This window comes from Carassius carassius, chromosome 5, assembly GCF_963082965.1.
Source record: "Carassius carassius chromosome 5, fCarCar2.1, whole genome shotgun sequence".
Classification (NCBI taxonomy): domain Eukaryota; kingdom Metazoa; phylum Chordata; class Actinopteri; order Cypriniformes; family Cyprinidae; genus Carassius; species Carassius carassius.
Genome location: NC_081759.1, coordinates 21,181,931 through 21,200,886, shown reverse-complemented (window position 1 = coordinate 21,200,886; position 18,956 = coordinate 21,181,931). Strand labels below are relative to the sequence as shown.

General features: G+C 36.6%; 1 protein-coding gene across 2 annotated transcripts in view; it reads right to left on the bottom strand.

Moving 5' to 3' along the window:
* homer1b (homer scaffold protein 1b) overlaps positions 1-11,846 on the bottom strand; it is a 29,895-nt gene extending 18,049 nt beyond the window's left edge. The window contains exons 1-2 of one of the 2 annotated variants that reach the window (XM_059550117.1): positions 11,496-11,846; positions 6,294-6,450 (exon numbers count right to left, since the gene is read on the bottom strand). In XM_059550117.1, the coding sequence (XP_059406100.1) occupies positions 6,294-6,450; positions 11,496-11,500 (162 nt within the window). In that variant the 5' untranslated portion in view covers positions 11,501-11,846. Of the gene's footprint in view, positions 1-6,293; positions 6,678-11,495 lie in introns of those variants that run through there. The other variant, XM_059550116.1, reaches the window with a different exon arrangement.
* Positions 11,847-18,956: the final 7,110 nt, after the last annotated feature.

Sequence of the window (18,956 nt, the reverse complement as noted above, 5' to 3'; positions counted from 1 at the left end):
CACTCCATTTTAATACACATAACTTCATTTCTGAACATATTTGGTTTGTTTTCTTTGTATGTATAGATTACTTGGGCTGTTACCGACATGTACACAGCACCTTTAGAAATATATTTACTGAGAAAAATTGTGATGTGTTCATTACTTATTTTACCCGCTGTACACACAACCCCAAACTTTTGAATGGTAGTATTTTTAAATTAAGGTAGTTGTTAAATTTAGGTATTGGGTAGGATTAGGGATGTATATGGTCATGAAGAATATGTGCATTATAAGTACTAAACAGCCAATATTTTAATAAGAGGTATGCAACTGATATACTGTTGTGATTGACATTAAAGCTGGTCGGGTTTCATCCAAGAACTATTTATTCAGGATTTATTTAATTGCCTATGGAAAAAATGAATGATACAAACTCTCCTGAATCACTAATGTGCTCTATGCAGACACTTCAGAACCCTCAAGGCACATAATGTGAGCTTTTGGCATACATAAAGCAAAAATAAAAACAACAGCACTTTTCAAATATTATAGCAACTAGAATTTAAGTATAACAGACACAGTAACACATAAAAAAATCAGAACACGCTAGTAATGGAAAAACAACCAAACACAACACAATAGCATGTTTTACATGAGCAAGCAGCTCATTATTTTCTTCAGAAGATGTACAAATATAATTGTTAAGATACTGAAGGTTTTCTAACAAATCTATGTTAGTGTTTGCTAATCTGCATCAGCATGACTGATGTTTGCGCTGTGCCCAATGTACATATTAAGTATGGTAAACTTAATGAAGTGATGAGCATGTGTATGTGTGGTAGTCCAGCTCAGGAACTTCACAGTTTGAGACTTTTCCATACTCTCGTGTATGTGCTGCACAGCTAGCTGAATGCTATGTATGTTAAAGCTGATATTTGTCTTTATTTTCAGATGTACACTGCTCGGCGAGAGCTCTAATCAGAGTCCACACAGCCTGCTGTATAATCACTCACTCACTTCAGGCTTTTAATTGCATGAGAACAGCTGGAAGCTGTACAGTGGGTGGACAGCAGCAAAGAACAGTGCTAAGACTAACATCTCTGTTGTTGGAAGAAGCTGTCCATTTCATGCCACTTTTGCAATCTGTCAGGGGTTAAAATAGAGCATAGTGTTGCAACCGTAACCAAGCAATTTTCTTTAATTACAAAGAAACAGCAGGTAATAATGGGGAATAAAACTTTAAAATTTGTTTACAAAAAAAATAAATAAATAGAAAGACTGAAATAATATTTTCTTGTGAAACTTATGTCTTACAGGGAAGCTGCATATAAAAAATAGAAGATTTTCTTCTTCCCGAAAATGCTTGTTAATGTTATCACATTGTGCTAATACATGATGACTCTGCTCACACATTGTATAACAAAATTTTATAATAACATAGCATAATGAGGGATCTTTGGGTTTACTTTTTTTATCTGAAACAATTCAATTAGGTAAAGGATTTTTAGAAGCAGGATTAAATCTAATTTATACACACACTAATCTACATAAACGATGGTGTACAAGAATCACACATATGCAGCCATGATGAAGCAATGATGTTGCACAGGGAATTGATGGATGAATCAGTCAACTGTTTTTGAACCTGTTAATTTACATAAAACATTCAACAAACTGTTTCACTAAAATTGAACAAGAAGAATGCATTTGGTTTAATGGCGATAACGGTGATAAATTGTGAAAGTGATCGTGCTACACTTCTAATGCTAAAATCACTCCATGTAACTGAAAAAGCTTCACTAATGTTAATTGAAATGCTACTAAAAATTTTAGTTCTGAAAAACTAGTATTGTTTCTACTTTATGTTATTGTCTCTAAATAAAACGGTAACAGAAAAAAATGCAAAAGAGAAAAGTCCTCAAAGAAAAATATAAACAAAACTGCAAACTGCATTTGATCAAATGCTGTCAAGGGAAGTTATATTCAAGATAAAGTGAATAAAGCTCAGTGGATAGAGACCTTGCTGCTGGCTGTGCTTCTGCCTATTATAGGTCAATAGTGGTTCAGATAAGGACAAGGCTTTAGTGACAAGTCCCTGTCATTCAGAGTGACAGGACCACAATCAGCTGTACCATACAAAAGTAAGGGCAGAATAAATTGCATAGGGGTAGAGGGAGAAAACACAGGAATGGAAAGAGCTTGAATATCATGTCAAGCTTTATATGAGCTCTTCAATCAATGTAGCATCCTGCTAATACCTTTAGCCACTGTGAGCCATAACTGAAATTCCCTTCAGGGCTCAGACTTGGCTTAAGATCAGACTCTAATTACAGCTGCTGCGCTGACCCCATTCCCTGCCCCAGTCTCAGAAGGAACAGTAACATTTAAAGGCATTATAACTGAATGGTTACCATATTTATGTACCCTGATGCTATTTTGATGATACGCCAAAGTATTTCAAATTATACCATGGAATGACCGTGGTATTTTCTGTACCCCTTTTTTTCTACGTTTTGGTTGATAGATGCCTAAATCGAGTTAAGACTGCTAATGTATTGTTTTAACCACCACTAAAATGCTGCATGTTAAAGAGGTTTTGGGATAGGTAAATTACTATTAAGGGTGTCTATGAACTTGTACAGCACTTTGGGATGCCGTAGTTGCATCACAAATGCGCTTTATTTAGTCAAAGTTTGAATTTTAATCAAATTCAATGACTAAACATATTAAGTTTAATCAAACATAATGCAAGTGGCATCACCTGTGAAATAAATAATTTCCTTACACCTTGAATACGTGTGAGTGGACACAACCCTTTCACATGTATCATTAATTCATTACTTTTCACACAGGCTTTTAAATGTATTTTTCATGGTTAAAGCATTTTTTTAAATACCATTTCACATTTTAAAACAAATTGTAGGAATATGGTTACATTGATTGTTATAAAATGGTCAAATTATCTGATAGTTTAAGAGACTTATTGACCGTGACCAGTGTTGGGAAGGTTACTTTGGAAATGTAATAGGTTACAGATTACAAGTTACCCTGTTTAAAATGTAATAGTAGTGTAACTTTTTCAATTACTTTATTAAAGTAATGTAACTAATTACTTTTGAGTACTTTTTGATTACTTTTCTAAATTTGTGAAATTTAAAGAATAATAAATAAAAGCATATACATCAACTTAAATACAGTTATCTAATAAGCATGTGTCGTATTCTGTGTAATAAACTCCTAAACATTGGTGTTTTTTTTAAACTGCTGTCTCTGTATATGATGATAGTTTTCTCAAAATAAGTAAAATGCACATGAAGTGACACAGAGCAGTTCTAGAAATTATGTTTATGTGCTCGTGTACTCCTATATTGAGGCAGCAGAGGTTGAAAACACTGCAAGCTTCAGTAGGCCTATGTGTAGTAAATGAAACCATGTCTTTGCCATTAATTTACAGGAGGGGCGGACTGGGAAAAAAAATTCAGACTGGAAAATTCAAACTCATACAAACAAATTCATGGACAAAACTATTTTTTATCTATTTTAAATCTTTAATTTGGGGACATGCAAAATAATTATAAGTTCTCTCCTGAACTGCACCTTCACTTCTATTTTTCTCTTCAGTCTCTTTATTTTGCCCTGTTATCCATCTCTCTCATGACTTTAATACTCAAGATTGAACAAAACTATACAATACAATACTCTACAATACTACAATATCTTTATAGAAAAATCCTAATACTGTACACGAGTCATGTTTTCCTTACAAAAATTGACTTGCTTTTTTTAGCCTATATAAAAGTAAAATAACCTTGTTTTTTTGTTTTTTTTTGCAAATGGATTTGTATTTATTTTTAAATTTTTATTTTTGGTGATCACAGTTAAACAATAGTAACCATTTTCTCTGGATTTATAGTTAAATATTAAAATGTTAATTTTCGTAAGGGTTGTGTTGTTGTCTGTCGTAGCTCCCCTAAACCTATAAAAAAAAATCTGATTGTTTTTCAGATAAATTCCTACTGTAACATTACAACTGATAATAATGATGTCCTTTATATAGTTTTTTTGAGTGATGACTGATGAGCAACGTGCTGCTGCTTGATTAAATAAATAAAAAAACAAAGACAAAAAAGCATCTTTACAGATGAAACTGACCTGAAACCCTGAACACTAGTTCTGCTTCTCTGCTCCAGCTGTGCGCTTCCCCAGTCCACTCTACTCTCTCTCTCTCTCTGTCTCTCTCTCTCTCTCTGTCTCTCTCTCTCTCTCTCTCTGTCTCTCTCTCTCTCTCTCTGTCTCTCTCTCTCTCTCTCTCTCTCTCTCTCTCTCTCTGTCTCTCTCTCTCTCTGTCTCTCTCTCTCTCTCTCTCTCTGTCTCTCTCTCTCTCTGTCTCTCTCTCTCTCTCTCTCTCTCTGTCTCTCTCTCTCTCTGTCTCTCTCTCTCTCTCTCTTTCTCTCTCTTTCTCTCTCTCTCTCTCTCTCTCTCTCTCTCTCTCTCGCATTGATTACTCTGAGTCTGATCCAAACCATTTGGCGGAGGCGCGGAGAGCGCGCGAGTCATGACTAACACTTCATGACTTATTAGAGATTTAATTATCAAATGGCGGATTCGCAAATGATCGCTTTAGTACATTCGGCAGGCAATTATACAATAATGATATTAAATAGTGGGGCAAAATCGGCTGCCAGGCCACCGAAATTGTCCCGGTTCTCCCGGTGTCCAGTCCGCGCCTGATTTCCACAGACACGCAGAATGTGCATTCAAGTGTACTGACCTACTTTTGATTTAGTCATCCAAAATGTGGCATATTCCGTCCGCGTTAGGCATTCCGTTTTTATGACTGGATTCTACGAACCATAGTCAGTGCGATTTGGGAAAGAAATCAGTTAAATCTGTATGTGGATGTGTGTAAATATTCAAATGTAATCCCCTTTGTAATCGTAAAAAATTTCATAAGTAACTGTAATTTAATTACTCATTTTTTCGTAGTAACTGTAACTAATTACAGTTACTATATTTTTGTAATTAAATTACGTAACGCTGTTACATGTAACTAGTTACTCCCCAACACTGACCGTGACACACAATGTCTGCATCAATCTTATTTAGAAATTATAAACATGCTCATCACAGAAGAGGTTTATTCAAGTCACTGTATCTATAAATTGCACATTAATGTATTTTTGAATGTGCATCATTTTGTTAACCCTATGGTATGTTTAAGGTCTACACAAAATGAAAAAGGATCAACTGCTCATAAACAGTGTGTGTTTGCCTTTGTAGGTATCAACAGTCACAGTCCAAAGTGCACTGGTTCACATGTTATTTCTGTCACTGAAACCAAAAGCTAAGGGGAGGGTTGAGCATCCCAACTCACAAGCACATTCAGGCATACTGCGGGAGCTATTTTAAATCCAGCTCTGCTAAAGCTTAGGAACCGTAGGGATATGGTTAAGACTGTGCATGAAACACACCATGTGACTGCTGAGATTTTGGTGGAGTGGTTGAAATCAATAGTGTGTCCACTCCTGCAGAGCAATGCTATGAATTATACGCTAATTAGGTCCAAGGGTTCATGATTTGCAATAAAAATACATTTTGTTGATTCTAACAGTGCATTTTTTGGTGGAGGATGGTAGAGGTATATGGTCTGCAATGGTCTGATTCCAAGTATTGTGAACAATTACACAAACTACATGAAAATAAATAGTTAAAACTATGAAGGCCTTAGAGTAAACAGCCTACGGTAAGATGGACGGACTTACTCTAGCGGATGTAGAGTCCCTACTACTGCCTATTGATGTGCCTTGGATTATTGGAGCATTACATCCACTGTATAAGACTGCACAGCAGTGACCAATTCAAGTGCATGCAGCTCTCCACAGGGAGAGTGAGCTAATCCACTTCTATCCAAGGGAATATGTTTGATAGAAATCTCTAGCAGGTCGGTCCTTCGCACACACTCAAATCTCTTGTGCACAAAAGGGTCCTGCAAATTCAACTGATGCATCAAACTCACATTATATTTTTGAGATTTGGAAAGCACTCTCAGAAGCTTTTTTTGGGCCAAAGACAATCCTTTAATCTCCACCGAACATGTTCTAAGACTGTTCCATTCCCTTCCTCAATTTCCCTTTGCAGTCCTATATACTCTTAAAAAATAATTGGTGCAAAAGGGGTTTCGCAGAAGAACCATTTTTGGGTTCAACTTTTTGTGAAATTAAAGGGTTCCATGGATGTCAAAGGTTCTTAATGGAAGAATAGACTTTATTTTTAAGAATGTAAACATGAATGAAAATAAAACACCACGTTACCTTTGATCCGTCCAGGCTGATGATCCTGTACACGTTCCTGGTACTGTCATAGAAGTAAGATACAGTGACCGCATGTTTGCTGGTGGGCATCCAGTTCTTCTTAGTATTGGGGTCTATCTGGAAGACGTGTGCCCGGGTGCTGTAGATAGGCTGCTCCCTGAAAGGAAGGAAGAAGAAATGGTGAACCTCTTTGTGCCTGAGCACCATCGTCTCTCCGATTCCACCAGGCGCGCTGCAACGTCCCGGTAGATGGATGACCATTTCTTCAGCCTCCATCTTGCTCCTGATCACCACTGATTGAACCCAGGTGGAAACCTGGGCCTGTCCTAACCAGTCAGACACATTGGTGCCCTGCTACCAGTGCAAGGCGACCATTCAACGCCCTACCAATATGGAAATACCAGATGTTTTGCTGGGGCCATGTGGGATGGACACTAAATATAGTCAGGGACGCAGTAATCTGTGCAGTCCCACCCCATTGACCTGATATTTGCTGTTGGAAATACGTTTGCACACATTGGACCACACTAAGAGCATATCAGGGCTCTTTTCCCAGACGGCCTGTCTCTGATAATTGTACACAGATGAAGGTAACATAAATACTAGATAAACTAATGTGCATTACTTCTTTTATTCTAAGAGGATGAGTGAACTTTCATAAACACTCCAGCCAAGTTTTTCTATGCTGCATTTCAAGATTGTGTTAACAATTCAAAAGTCAACAATCCACCCTTCATAAGGGCAGTTTAAGCAAAAAGGAAAATTCATGCTGTTTTAATAATATGATTATTATTATGTATGACTTTATTTCTTCTATGTAACACAAAAGAAGATATTCTGGAGAAGGTTTCGATTGTTTTTCTCTATACGATGAAAGTCAATAGGATCTAAACAACACTGGACACTATTTACTTTCATTTCTCAGCCAGACAATTCTCAGTATATCTTCTTTTGTGTTTTACAGAGCAGGTTTGAAACAACATGAGGGTGAGAAAATTATAATAGAATTTTCATTTTTGGGATAATTCCTTTAAGAAATTAGTCATCTTGGAGGCCATGCACAGTGAAAAACGAAGGTCTGTTTTTTGTGAATCATCACCTTGGCCAAAAAAAAAGAGGATCATGTGGACCACAAGCAGAATGGAATAATCACTCTCTAGAATAATAGGCAATCATCGCGGAAAAGAACAAAAGGACACCGGAGCCCCAGTCAGATGAGCCGTTTTACTCTGAACTTTTCTCATTCTTCTCAACTTAATTACACATTTATCATCATTCCAAGTGATACATACATGTCCTCAGCAATTCATGAGCAATTAGCATTCATGCTGCCAAAACGGAATGCTACACTTCTCGGTAAGTTTCAACTTGTTAACATTGGTTAATGCATAAGGTATCATAAACCAAAGTTAAAGATAATGTATTCTTGTGATTGGCGAGCCGCTATAGGTAAATAACAACAAGAATAACAACATGCAGTAAATTGTAAAAGTATTATACCTTTCCACTGCACAGAAGGTTCTTTGTAGTGGAAAAAAAGAGTCTTTGGAAAGGTTCTTTTGGGGGAAAAAAATTAAACTACACTTTTCGAACCTTTATTTTTGAGAGTATAGAAAGTTACATGGGAGGTTTTCAAAAAACAAATCCAATCACAGAGGTAATCCCAGTATAGACTGCTTATTGGACCTTTCCCAATACTTTAATAGCAGCTGGCTTCAAATCAATGTCAAAGGGCATCTGTCTTGACTACTGTATACTCAAACATCAGCAGACAGAGCTTTTCCATATCGTTGCCACAACCTACACTCCTCTGACCTAATTCCACAAAAAACACCCTTCAAATCCCAATCAATCCCAATATATTCCGTCCTGCTTATTAAAATATAGGATCAGAAGTGGGAAGAACTGAATGGGGGAAGGGGTAATATCCCAAGCACAGATACAGACGGTTTGTTGCTTCTATTCCCAGGATAACGAATCACCATATTCAATTACATTAGCGTGCTTCTAATCAGCTGCCGCTGGGTTGATGTGCAGGAATGAGAGGGAAAGTCAAGGAAGACGAAAGAAGAAAAGCAGGGATAGCTTAGTTGAGGAGGAGGAAAGAGAGCGCTGCGGAGTATGGAGAAGTGCTTACGCTGCACCGTGGAGGCGGAAGATCTCTGAAGAGCATCAAAGGCTCGTTGCATAATTAGCTTTTCAATTCTATTAAAATTCAGTTGCAGTCACCACACATGGGTGGTTCACATGACATCACATGGTGTCTTGTCCAGAGGGTCATAACCATTTAAAATATATTAACTTGAAATAAATGTTTATTTTGTGAATGCAATCCATTTGTATACATACTTTACTCTGTTTTCACCTGAAATTAATTAAAGGCATCTTTGGGGAAAGAATGAAACAGTAAATAGACTGGAAGTCATATTGCCATATTAAAGAAAATGACTTAAAATTTGCATGGATGCTTATAATTGTATGTGCTTATTGGATACCAATTGTTATCAAACATTTTCTCATTTTATTATAATGATAAATATTTATTATGGTGTGACAGACTTAGTGTCATTCATAAATAATAAAATATATATTTACAATAAAAATGCTTCAAATTGTCATTGACTGAATTGAAAAATCATTTTTATATTATATATATATTTGACCAGTAGAATCTGTCATCTTCAATCTTTAGCACAGAAAATATGACAAAATTATGTTAAAATACAAACTACACAAGTAACAATGTATTTTCTAAGTATCCAACAGTATAACCAACATGATTTTCATATTTTGTTTCCTACGAGTTTTCCATTTCATGTTTCATCAATTCATGGTTAAATGCCAACCACCCACACAGAAAAAATAAGATGGCAGTACAGCCTGCATTTACAAAAGGAAAATGAATGCTAGATTTCATTCTAAACTGTGTCTGAAAACACAAACCCTCTAAGACAATCACTTGAAAAGTTGTTATTCTTTGCTTATTTTGAACAGATTGATCATACAATCCACTGGACTCAAAAGTCAAATGTATCTCAAAGCTACTGTAAGACTGTACAATGTTAGATGTAAGTGCTATAGTCAATTATATAAGGAATCAAACTTAGCCAGCTCTATATTAACATCAACACACAAGGGAGACAATTTCACACCACCCACCTTCAACAACCCACCACCATCCAGAGCTAGCAGTCACTTCATCCTATCTTTACATGAACATCTGTATTTCTGTCCAAATAATACAGTAACAAAAAAGAAAACGAAATTCTGCCACACTTCCAGCTTGAGTGATCTTAAATAGTATGTACGGGTAGTAGACATACATGGATGAGAAGATTTTTTTGTTGTTGTTGTTGCATATTCACATATATTTGTTACATAACCTGGCTGGCAGGATGATTGATCTTGATTTTGAAAAGTGACATCATTTTAATCTTTACATCTAAAACATCTGTTTTAGAAGAAAATAAATGAAAAAAGCGAAATAGATCACTTTTCATTTTATAATATTCATCTTCGAAGCACTGCTTTTGTTTTCCATCTCTTCAGTTTCTCATTGCATTCAGCAGGGGGCAGATCTGTAAAAAAAGCCTCAACAGCCCCTACCACAGGCCTATTTTCTTTAGTGCCGCCAACTTTTTCAGCGGCGTAAGTTTTGGAATTATCTTTTTTTTTATTATTATTACATTTTCTCTAGTGGAATCTTAAAAAAGTAGAAATAGTTAAATATAAAAGTGTTTTAAGTGTGATTTCGTGGTGCCTCATGGGCAGAGCTTAGCACTCTTGGATTTTTTGATTGGTGGAATTGTGGAAATGCACTGCATTGTGGGTAATGTAGTTTTCACCGAAAATTTTACTGTTAAATTATTTTTATAACAATTTGAAATAATTCAAATAGATTGCTTCAACAAAAACATATTGATTAACAACCTCGTAGCCCACAATAGGTCTGTCTTTAAAGGTTTTTTATAAGTTATTGTTAAAATCAATTTCCGTATGGAGAAAAAGGTTTTTAATTCCAGGACACAAATGCTGCATTCTATTACAACCACTATTGCCTGTTCAGTAATGTTAGCAAGCATACTACACAACAATCAAACACTTTATAGCATGAAGTAAATTGAATTGTGTGCCGCTGAATTGAGTAGGAAGTGGGAATACTTTTCTCCAGAGTAATACACTCCCTGAACAGCCCTTGAATATTTCAATGGTGATCATTTAATTAAGAATAAGGAAGATGGGCCTTGAAGCAATTAGAGTATTTTATTTATTCATTGTTTTAATAAAAGAAAATGCTTTCTCACCACAAGAAGATCAATCTTTATTTAATAAAACACTTAAAATGAAAACATGATCACTTAAGCTTCCAGACACTGATCAAAGACTACCTTGGGAAAATCTTCAAGAGTCTGATTTATAAACAACAAGAGCTACCAATGAAAAGACTTTAGGTCATTCAGACCAAAACTCATGATAAGCGACCCTCCGAGCACCCAAGTTCGAATTTCCATGTATAGGGTCACCTATTTACAATCTATATTTCAGTTCAATCTCCAGCTGAGCTTTGGAAATTCCGTGTACAGATATCAGATGTCATTGCCAATATTGGCTCCAAAACTGAATTGGTAAGGCTGTGCCATTCAGCGATGCTCTGCTGAAATGTAGATTACATAAGCATGATGAGATTAAAGGCCTTTGGCACTGCAGCACATCAATATGTGAAATTAGCTAATGTTCATTCTCATTCAGAGTACATGCTTGTTATCATTTACCAAAAAAAAAAAAAAAAAAAAACACTATAGATCATACAAGGCTGCCCAATATACTTTACTCTCAGTTGTCAAAAAAATGGTTGTCGCAATGGATTAAGAATGAATATATATATATATATATATATATATATATATATATATATATAAAATAAATATTTTTATTATAAATTATATATTATACTATTATATAGGCTATGCATGCATGTGTGTGTTTGCTATACTTTTCAGTGTGGGCATGTACTATATTTGTAATATGTAATGCACATAAATATATTTATGTCATAATGTCATACTAAAGAAGAAGGCTTTAATGAGCATGAATAACTCCCTTACATTCTGCCCTAGCTGTCCTCATAAGACCGGTGATACAACCGTCATACTGAGAGCTGCCAATTTCTACGGTACGTTTCGCTATTTACAAGCAACTCACCCCATGTTGCCGTTTTTCCCTCCTGAGACGAGAAGCGATTTGTTGATCACCGAGTTTCTTCTTCCTGCGGAATGTAGCGGCTTTGGGTGCGTTGCGCGCGGTCAGTCACATTATGAGCAGCGGCAGTCTGCGTCTCTCATTACGCGCTCTGTATGTAGGCTGTCAGGCGCACTGAATGAATCCCACGGCGAATTACCCACTAATACTGCCCAATTTCAGCTAGTTTGGCACACGATGGGCTCACCTCGCATCTCGGCGATTCGAAAACGCGCCCGTATGCTAATTCTGAAGAGCGCGAGGTAACGGTGAATAAAGAACCGCAGCCCCCCTCTCTCTCTCTCTCTCTCTCTCTCTCTCTCTCTCTCAGTGGGCGTGTGGCTCTCAAGATGAATCTACTGTCAGTCGATGGTCATAATAACACATAACGTTACCACACAATATCCCACAACAACGCCCCCTGCCACGCTTTTCTCTCATTAAAAAACACTTGCCACTTTTTCATCATAGCATTTTACGACGATCATCTTCATAAATCACAGTCGTAACAATAATTATCACTTTATGAAAATGTAAATAAAACTGTAACAACGAAAAATAACTTTTTTTATAGTAAAACTGTAGTAACCCATGGTTTTTTGGCGTACGACTACCATTTGTATAACCACAGATTTACTACAAATACCATGGTTAAACTATGGGTAATATAGCAAAACCATAATTTGTGGTTACCATGGTTTTACTATAATAACCATGGTTTTTTGGTTTTATTTGCAGTAAAACCATGGTTAATTTTCGTAAGTGTAGTTAAAACTATCAAAACATGAGAAATGAAGAGTTAACCATTCAATTCTAAAACTTTAATGTTTACTCCAAAATGTAACAAGGATATTTACAGCTTTTAAATTGTGTTTTAGATCTAAGGATCTGGATTTTTATTTATTTTTCTAATTTAAAGAGCTAATTAATGAGCTAAGTGGTTTACCACAGTACAACAGCTTGATTGTAAGTGTGATGCTGCTTTTAACACTTCAACTGTAACACCTATTTTGGAACACATAGATGTGAAAGTGCACTATCCAAACTTAAATTGTTATAATTCATGAACTTATACATTTTGTAATATGATTTTGAAGTATACCATTTCCATGGTTATGCAATATAAATAACTAGGTTAATGGTTTTCACAGGATGTATTTAGAGGTTTTAAGCTTTCAATTGATATATAATTTATGATGATTTCTAAAATACAATAGGGAATTTTTTTACTTTAGTGATGTACTATATTTTTGAGGTGCACCCTTGTCATAAATTAATCTATTACTGTTCCTACATAATTAGTAACAAACAGTGGTAAAATATCTATTTAGGAGTCTTAGACCTTTCCAACGATATATAGTTGGTCATGATCTGGGGTGCGTGTCCCAAAAGCATCGTTAGCCAACTATGGTCGCAAGCTCCGTCGTCACCAACGATTCGGTGTTTCCCGAAACCATAGTTCAAACGAACATTCGCAAACTGCATCTCAAACTTGTGTCGTTGGAACCATAGACATAATATACGTAGACGCCTCATAGACTGACGCTGCCTATTGGAGCGGACGTATCAGCGCGGCGCCATCTTGGATGGGTCCCCAATGCGCCGCCCGCCGCATTTATTTCTACCGAGGAAGGTGTATCCTCAACTACAATGATCATAACTCCCCGAGTTTTTACCGGATTTTCACACGGTTTGGTTTGTTACAAACGGCAGAGACTTAGTTATGATACAGGACGCTGTCACACATTGAAAAATTCTGCTTTCATGTTGAAAGACTTTGTATTACGCTCTTTAACAAAGACATATGGTAGACTATGGCACATTGATAAATGTATAAATGAATGAATTTTATATTTTAATAAAGAAAAAAGTTTGATTGTTCATTTGAATTTATTTCTCTCTCACACACACAAACAATGGCATATTGATAAATGTATAAATGAATGAATTTCATATTTTAAAGTTTGATTGTTATTTTGAATTTATTTCTCCCTCACACACTCACACAGGAATATTGATAAATGTATAAATGAATGAATTTTATATTTTAATAAAGAAACAAGTTTGATTTTTCATTTGAATTTATTTCTCTCTCACACACACACACATATACACTCTCACACACTCTCTCACACACACACACGCACACACTATCACACACTCTCACACACACTCACTCACTCACTCACTCACTTTCTGTAACACATATACGTACAAGCTTCCCATATATACTGTACCAGCTCAGATTTTTTTTTAGATTAGATTAGATTCAACTTTATTGTCATTATGCAGAGTACAAGTACAGAGCTAATGAAATACAGTTAGCATCTAACCAGAAGTGCAAGAATATAGTGTTTTATATACATAAAAGTGCAGAGTAAGTGAAGCTATGATATACAGAATGTATAGTGGAATTACTATATACAGTATTGAGCAGAGTATGTACAGAATATAAATAGGAATGCAAATGTAGAGATTGTATGTACATTATGAACAGAGCAATGTAGGATTATATATGCATTATGAACAGCAGCAATGTGAGAACAGTGATAATAAATACAGTTGGATGAGTGTGTAAAAGTATTGTTAAACAATGTATTACAGTATATACAGAATAACAGTAGTGCAATGATGTTTTCATAGAAATAGTTTACTGTGCTTTGTACAGTAACAGCTTTAGGCAGTTTACAGTAATAGCTAGAACAGTGTGCAGTCTGTGCAAAATATGATTAGTGCAAATGCATGTGTGTAAAGTACAGTGACCAGTGCAGTAAAAGAGCAGGTGCAGGTTAGATTGGTGGTGTGGCGTTTAAAGGCCTAAAGTAAACGTTATAATTCCAGGTCATTCCAGCATCTTACATTACCCTGTCAGGCTTGCAACTGGGACTGGGGAGCTAAAATCCTTTAAAAAGAACTGTTTTGCACAGCTTCTTGCGTATGCTTGCACTCTGTAACTCCAGGATAGTTAATTTTGCGATGTGGTGCAGCCTTACTTTGTGAAATACAGACACCACAAATGACACAAGCATAAAATGATGGTTCTCAAAAACAAAACCCTCCCGTCTTATAGCAACTTCCCATTGCCTCCTCAAGCCTGTATCACTGGGAAACCTTGTGTGTGAAGAGAGAGAAAAAAACAGCAAGAGATAATGAGAGAAAGTTACCAGTTCCTGCTGAACGTTAAACGTAAGTAACGTTAGTTACGATGACATAATTGTATAAATGGTAAAATAACCTAAATTATTATTCAATCTTAGTTGTGAAATGTAATCCCATGCGATCTGGTATCAATAATGCGTCGGTTATTGCAACCATAAGCTGCACAAAATACGGGCATAATTGCTCGCTCTCCGTTGACTCCGATTGACTCTGGTGCTAGCGTTGAGTGGAGAGACCCAACCAATATGGCGGCGACGCTGGATCACGCTCCAGCACGTCATGAGGCGTCTACGTATATTATGTCTATGGTTGGAACGCTCTCCACCTGTGGTTAGAATCATAGTTCGTCGTTAGTTTGCTGTGTCGACGTCATTGATTGCGCCGCACCTGGGCTGTGTTCTATTCAGAGTTATCGACTCTATGCCCTATTCCTTAAGAAGATTTCACCATCCACTTTGAGTGATTTAAAAGACTTAAAGTTGTGTTTTAAATTTATTTCATAATTCGCCTTTTTATTATTATTACAAATTCAGTTTGAAACTATAGCAGCGTGGCCCTCGCGAATCATTCTCCCTTCGAAGTGCCCTCTGAAAGCATTAATCTTGCCGATTAGAACGCAGTCATTGTTTCGTTTGTGCGAAGAAACGATGAGTTTGTCAAGTGAGTTATCTTTGTAAAAACATTCCAAAATACATATGTCTCGTATAACAATATTGGTAAAACAGTGTGTTAGAGGCTTTCCCTTATATAAAATGTTAACACTCAAATTACAGTATTTTTATAGTAAATTAATTTTTAATTTTAAATGAATGTACCTAAATAAAGTACCAAAAAAATGTATAAATAAGTGAGTGATTTTGTTGTTTTTACAGAATTAGAATATAGAATACTCTCTACAAATGTGTTTGTGTGTGAATACATATATAGAGAGAGAGAGAGAGAGAGAGAGAGAGACGGTATACACTGTTTGCAAAAGTTTTTTTTAAATGTTTTTAAGTGTTCATTTAATGCATATCGGCAAAGAAACCAAATATTTAACGGAAATTATGTCAGATTAAACAAATGGTTTAAACTGCAGTGGTGGCTGGATGCTGCACAGGTGACAGGACGTATGGGCGAAGAGGACATGTCTCCAGCAGCCAGCTATCACCAAAGCCATGCACCCTCTTCAGCCACCTGCAAACTGCAGAAGTGGCCCACACAAAAGAGTCATGTGTGCTTCCATCACTCACCCATTAGGCCATCACTCACCACCTCCATAAATTTCCAACAGCATAATAATGCAGTGTAGCTAACAACTGAATTTAAAGCATTGTTTCTTCTTATTGCCCTCTGAAGATGTGAAGCCTGATGTTGAAGGGCCAGACTGGAGAGGGCCTGATATTTGAGGCCTGGACTTTGAAGGCAAAGGACTGGTTGATGCACATGTATCTATATCTCCAAGGATCCTTCCATTGCAACAGTCCCCAGGATGGCCAAAACTGTCTCTTCCTCTGTAGGGACAGGAGGAACTGAACTGATACCCCATTAGTCTTGTTTGGTTCCCTCTTACGTGCCACAGCCCTCTGTTTTGTCACACTTGCGAAGTCCCTCCACTTATTCCTGACTTTGTCTGGGCTTTGTCCATATCCATAGCTAGCATCGTTTATTTTTTTAGTGATTTCTGCCCAGATTTTATTTTTGTCAGCATTTGTAATGCTATTTTTCAGCTTTGAAAATAGGACTTTACTATTTTCCACCTCCTCGAAAAGAACTGCAATTTCAAGCATTGAAAATTGGGGTTTTCGTGTCATTTTCATTAACACGTCAGAATGGCAAGAAGACATAAATAGGAAAGATTGAGCAAAATAAGCAATCCACAACAGTACATCACAGTTTTTCAAAACCCATCTTTTTTCAATTGTGGTTATGTAGCCTATCAATATTACATAAGAAATAGTATTTATCTGAAATTGTGAAATTATTGACATAGGGATCAGAAAAGAGCACATTTTTAACTCCGTGTGTATAATGTATTGCAGAACAAACGAATGATTGGTTATTTCTCGACTCCTACGTAACGTCATTTCAAAAGCGTAATTCGAGTAGAAGAAAAGAGAAAATAAAACCAAATTACTGTAGGTGGCGGTATGTGCTCATGTCTCCAGTCAAGCCATTAGATCGAAGAAGAACGACGGCTCAAACCAACGTACAGTCGTGGCCAAGTTTTGAGAATGACATAAATATTCGTTTTCAAAAAGTTTGCTGCTAAACTGCTTTTAGATCGTCGTTTCAGTTGTTTCTGTGATGTACTGAAATATAATTACAAGCACTTCATACGTTTCAAAATGCATTGTTCTTCACCAAACTGTTGTTGGATTGTTGGAAGAAGTTGCTGTTGTAGGGTATTTTGGTACCATTCTTTATTCATGGCTGTGTTTTTGGGCAGAATTGTGAGTGAGCCCACTCCCTTGGATGAGAAGCAACCCCAAGAATATGACTTTGCCCCAGTCCTCAGCAGTCCATTCACTATACTTTCTGCAGAAGATCAATCTGTCCCTGATGTTTTTTTTGGAGAGAAGTGGCTTCTTTGCTGCCCTTCTTGACACCAGGCCATCTTCCAAAAGTCTTGGCCTCACTGTGCGTGCAGATGCGCTCACACCTGCCTGCTGTCATTCCTGAGCAAGCTCTGCACTGGTGGCACTCCGATCCCGCAGCTGAATCCTCTTTAGGAGACGATCCTGGCGCTTGCTGGACTTTCTTGGACGCCCTGAAGCCTTCTTTACAAGAATTGAACCTCTTTTCTTGAAGTTCTTGATGATCCTATAAATTGTTGATTTAGGTGCAATCTTAGTAGCCACAATATCCTTGCCTGTGAAGCCATTTTTATGCAACGCAATGATGGCTGCACGCGTTTCTTTGCAGGTCACCATGGTTAACAATGGAAGAACAATGATTTCAAGCATTACCCTCCTTTTAACATGTCAAGTCTGCCATTCTAACCCAATCAGCCTGACATAATGATCTCCAGCCTTGTGCTCGTCAACATTCTCACCTGAGTTAACAAGACGATTACTGAAATGATCTCAGCAGGTCCTTTAATGACAGCAATGAAATGCAGTGGAAAGGTTTTTTTGGGATTAAGTTAATTTTCATGGCAAAGAAGGACTATGCAATTCATCTGATCACTCTTAATAACATTCTGGAGTATATGCAAATTGCTATTATAAAAACTTAAGCAGCAACTTTTCCAATTTCCAATATTTATGTAATTCTCAAAACTTTTGGCCACGACTGTGGTTTCTTTTACTGTCGTGACTAGGTCGTTCGTTTTCATTTACGATGCATCGTACTATGGTGGTTAATCTGTGAGCTACGTCGTTGTACGGGAAACGCACCCCTGATTAGGATTTATTTGTAATATGGTTAAGTAAACTAGCCATCCCGCTGAGGGGATGGGTGACACATCACTTTATTTTAAGGTGTCCTTGTTAATTATATATTGAAGTACTGAGTAATATTAATTAACTACATGTATTTACTATATTGTTGGGGTTAGGATTAGGGTTCGTCTTAGGTTTACTAGCAATTATTTGTGCATCATTTATATTATAATAGTAAGTGTAACGTGTAACAACGACATCGTAAATTAAAGTGGCTGTTTTGTAGCCTTCAATCTTCTCAGCCAATGAAAACTGTTCCAACAGAAGCAAAAGCATCAAGCTTTGTTTGTCGTCAAGAAACACACAGACTTTAAGATGGACTGGAAAAGCATTTAAATGGCATAGCATTCTGTACTCACTTATTTCCACCCCCCCAACCCCCCCCCCCCCCCCCCCCCCCCGTTCTTCACTAGTGAGAGAAACCCACATGCTCCAACTTTTAGGGAAACCAACTCCTTGCTGCAGGCAAATTCACTCCACTTCCACTCTGTGCACGGTCTGGAACGCTGTGAACACTGAACACAGTAAAAAAAAAATAATTGTGTATGTTACATAACAGCACTTGATTATTGGTCAAAATATGCCCACCACCAAGATGTGAGTTGATAGTCTTTATAAAATGAACAAGTACATCCTTTTTATAAAGCACCTTCTTATAAACTTTAACGAGTTAAAAGAAAGAAAGAAAGAAAGAAAGAAAGAAAGAAAGAAAGAAAGAAAGAAAGAAAGAAAGAAAGAAAGAAAGAAATATTTACCACAGGCCCATTTTTCCTCATAATTACAAAAAAAAACTAAATCTGTAGGAATGAACAAAAAGTACAGATATATTTTGTTTTTAAATATA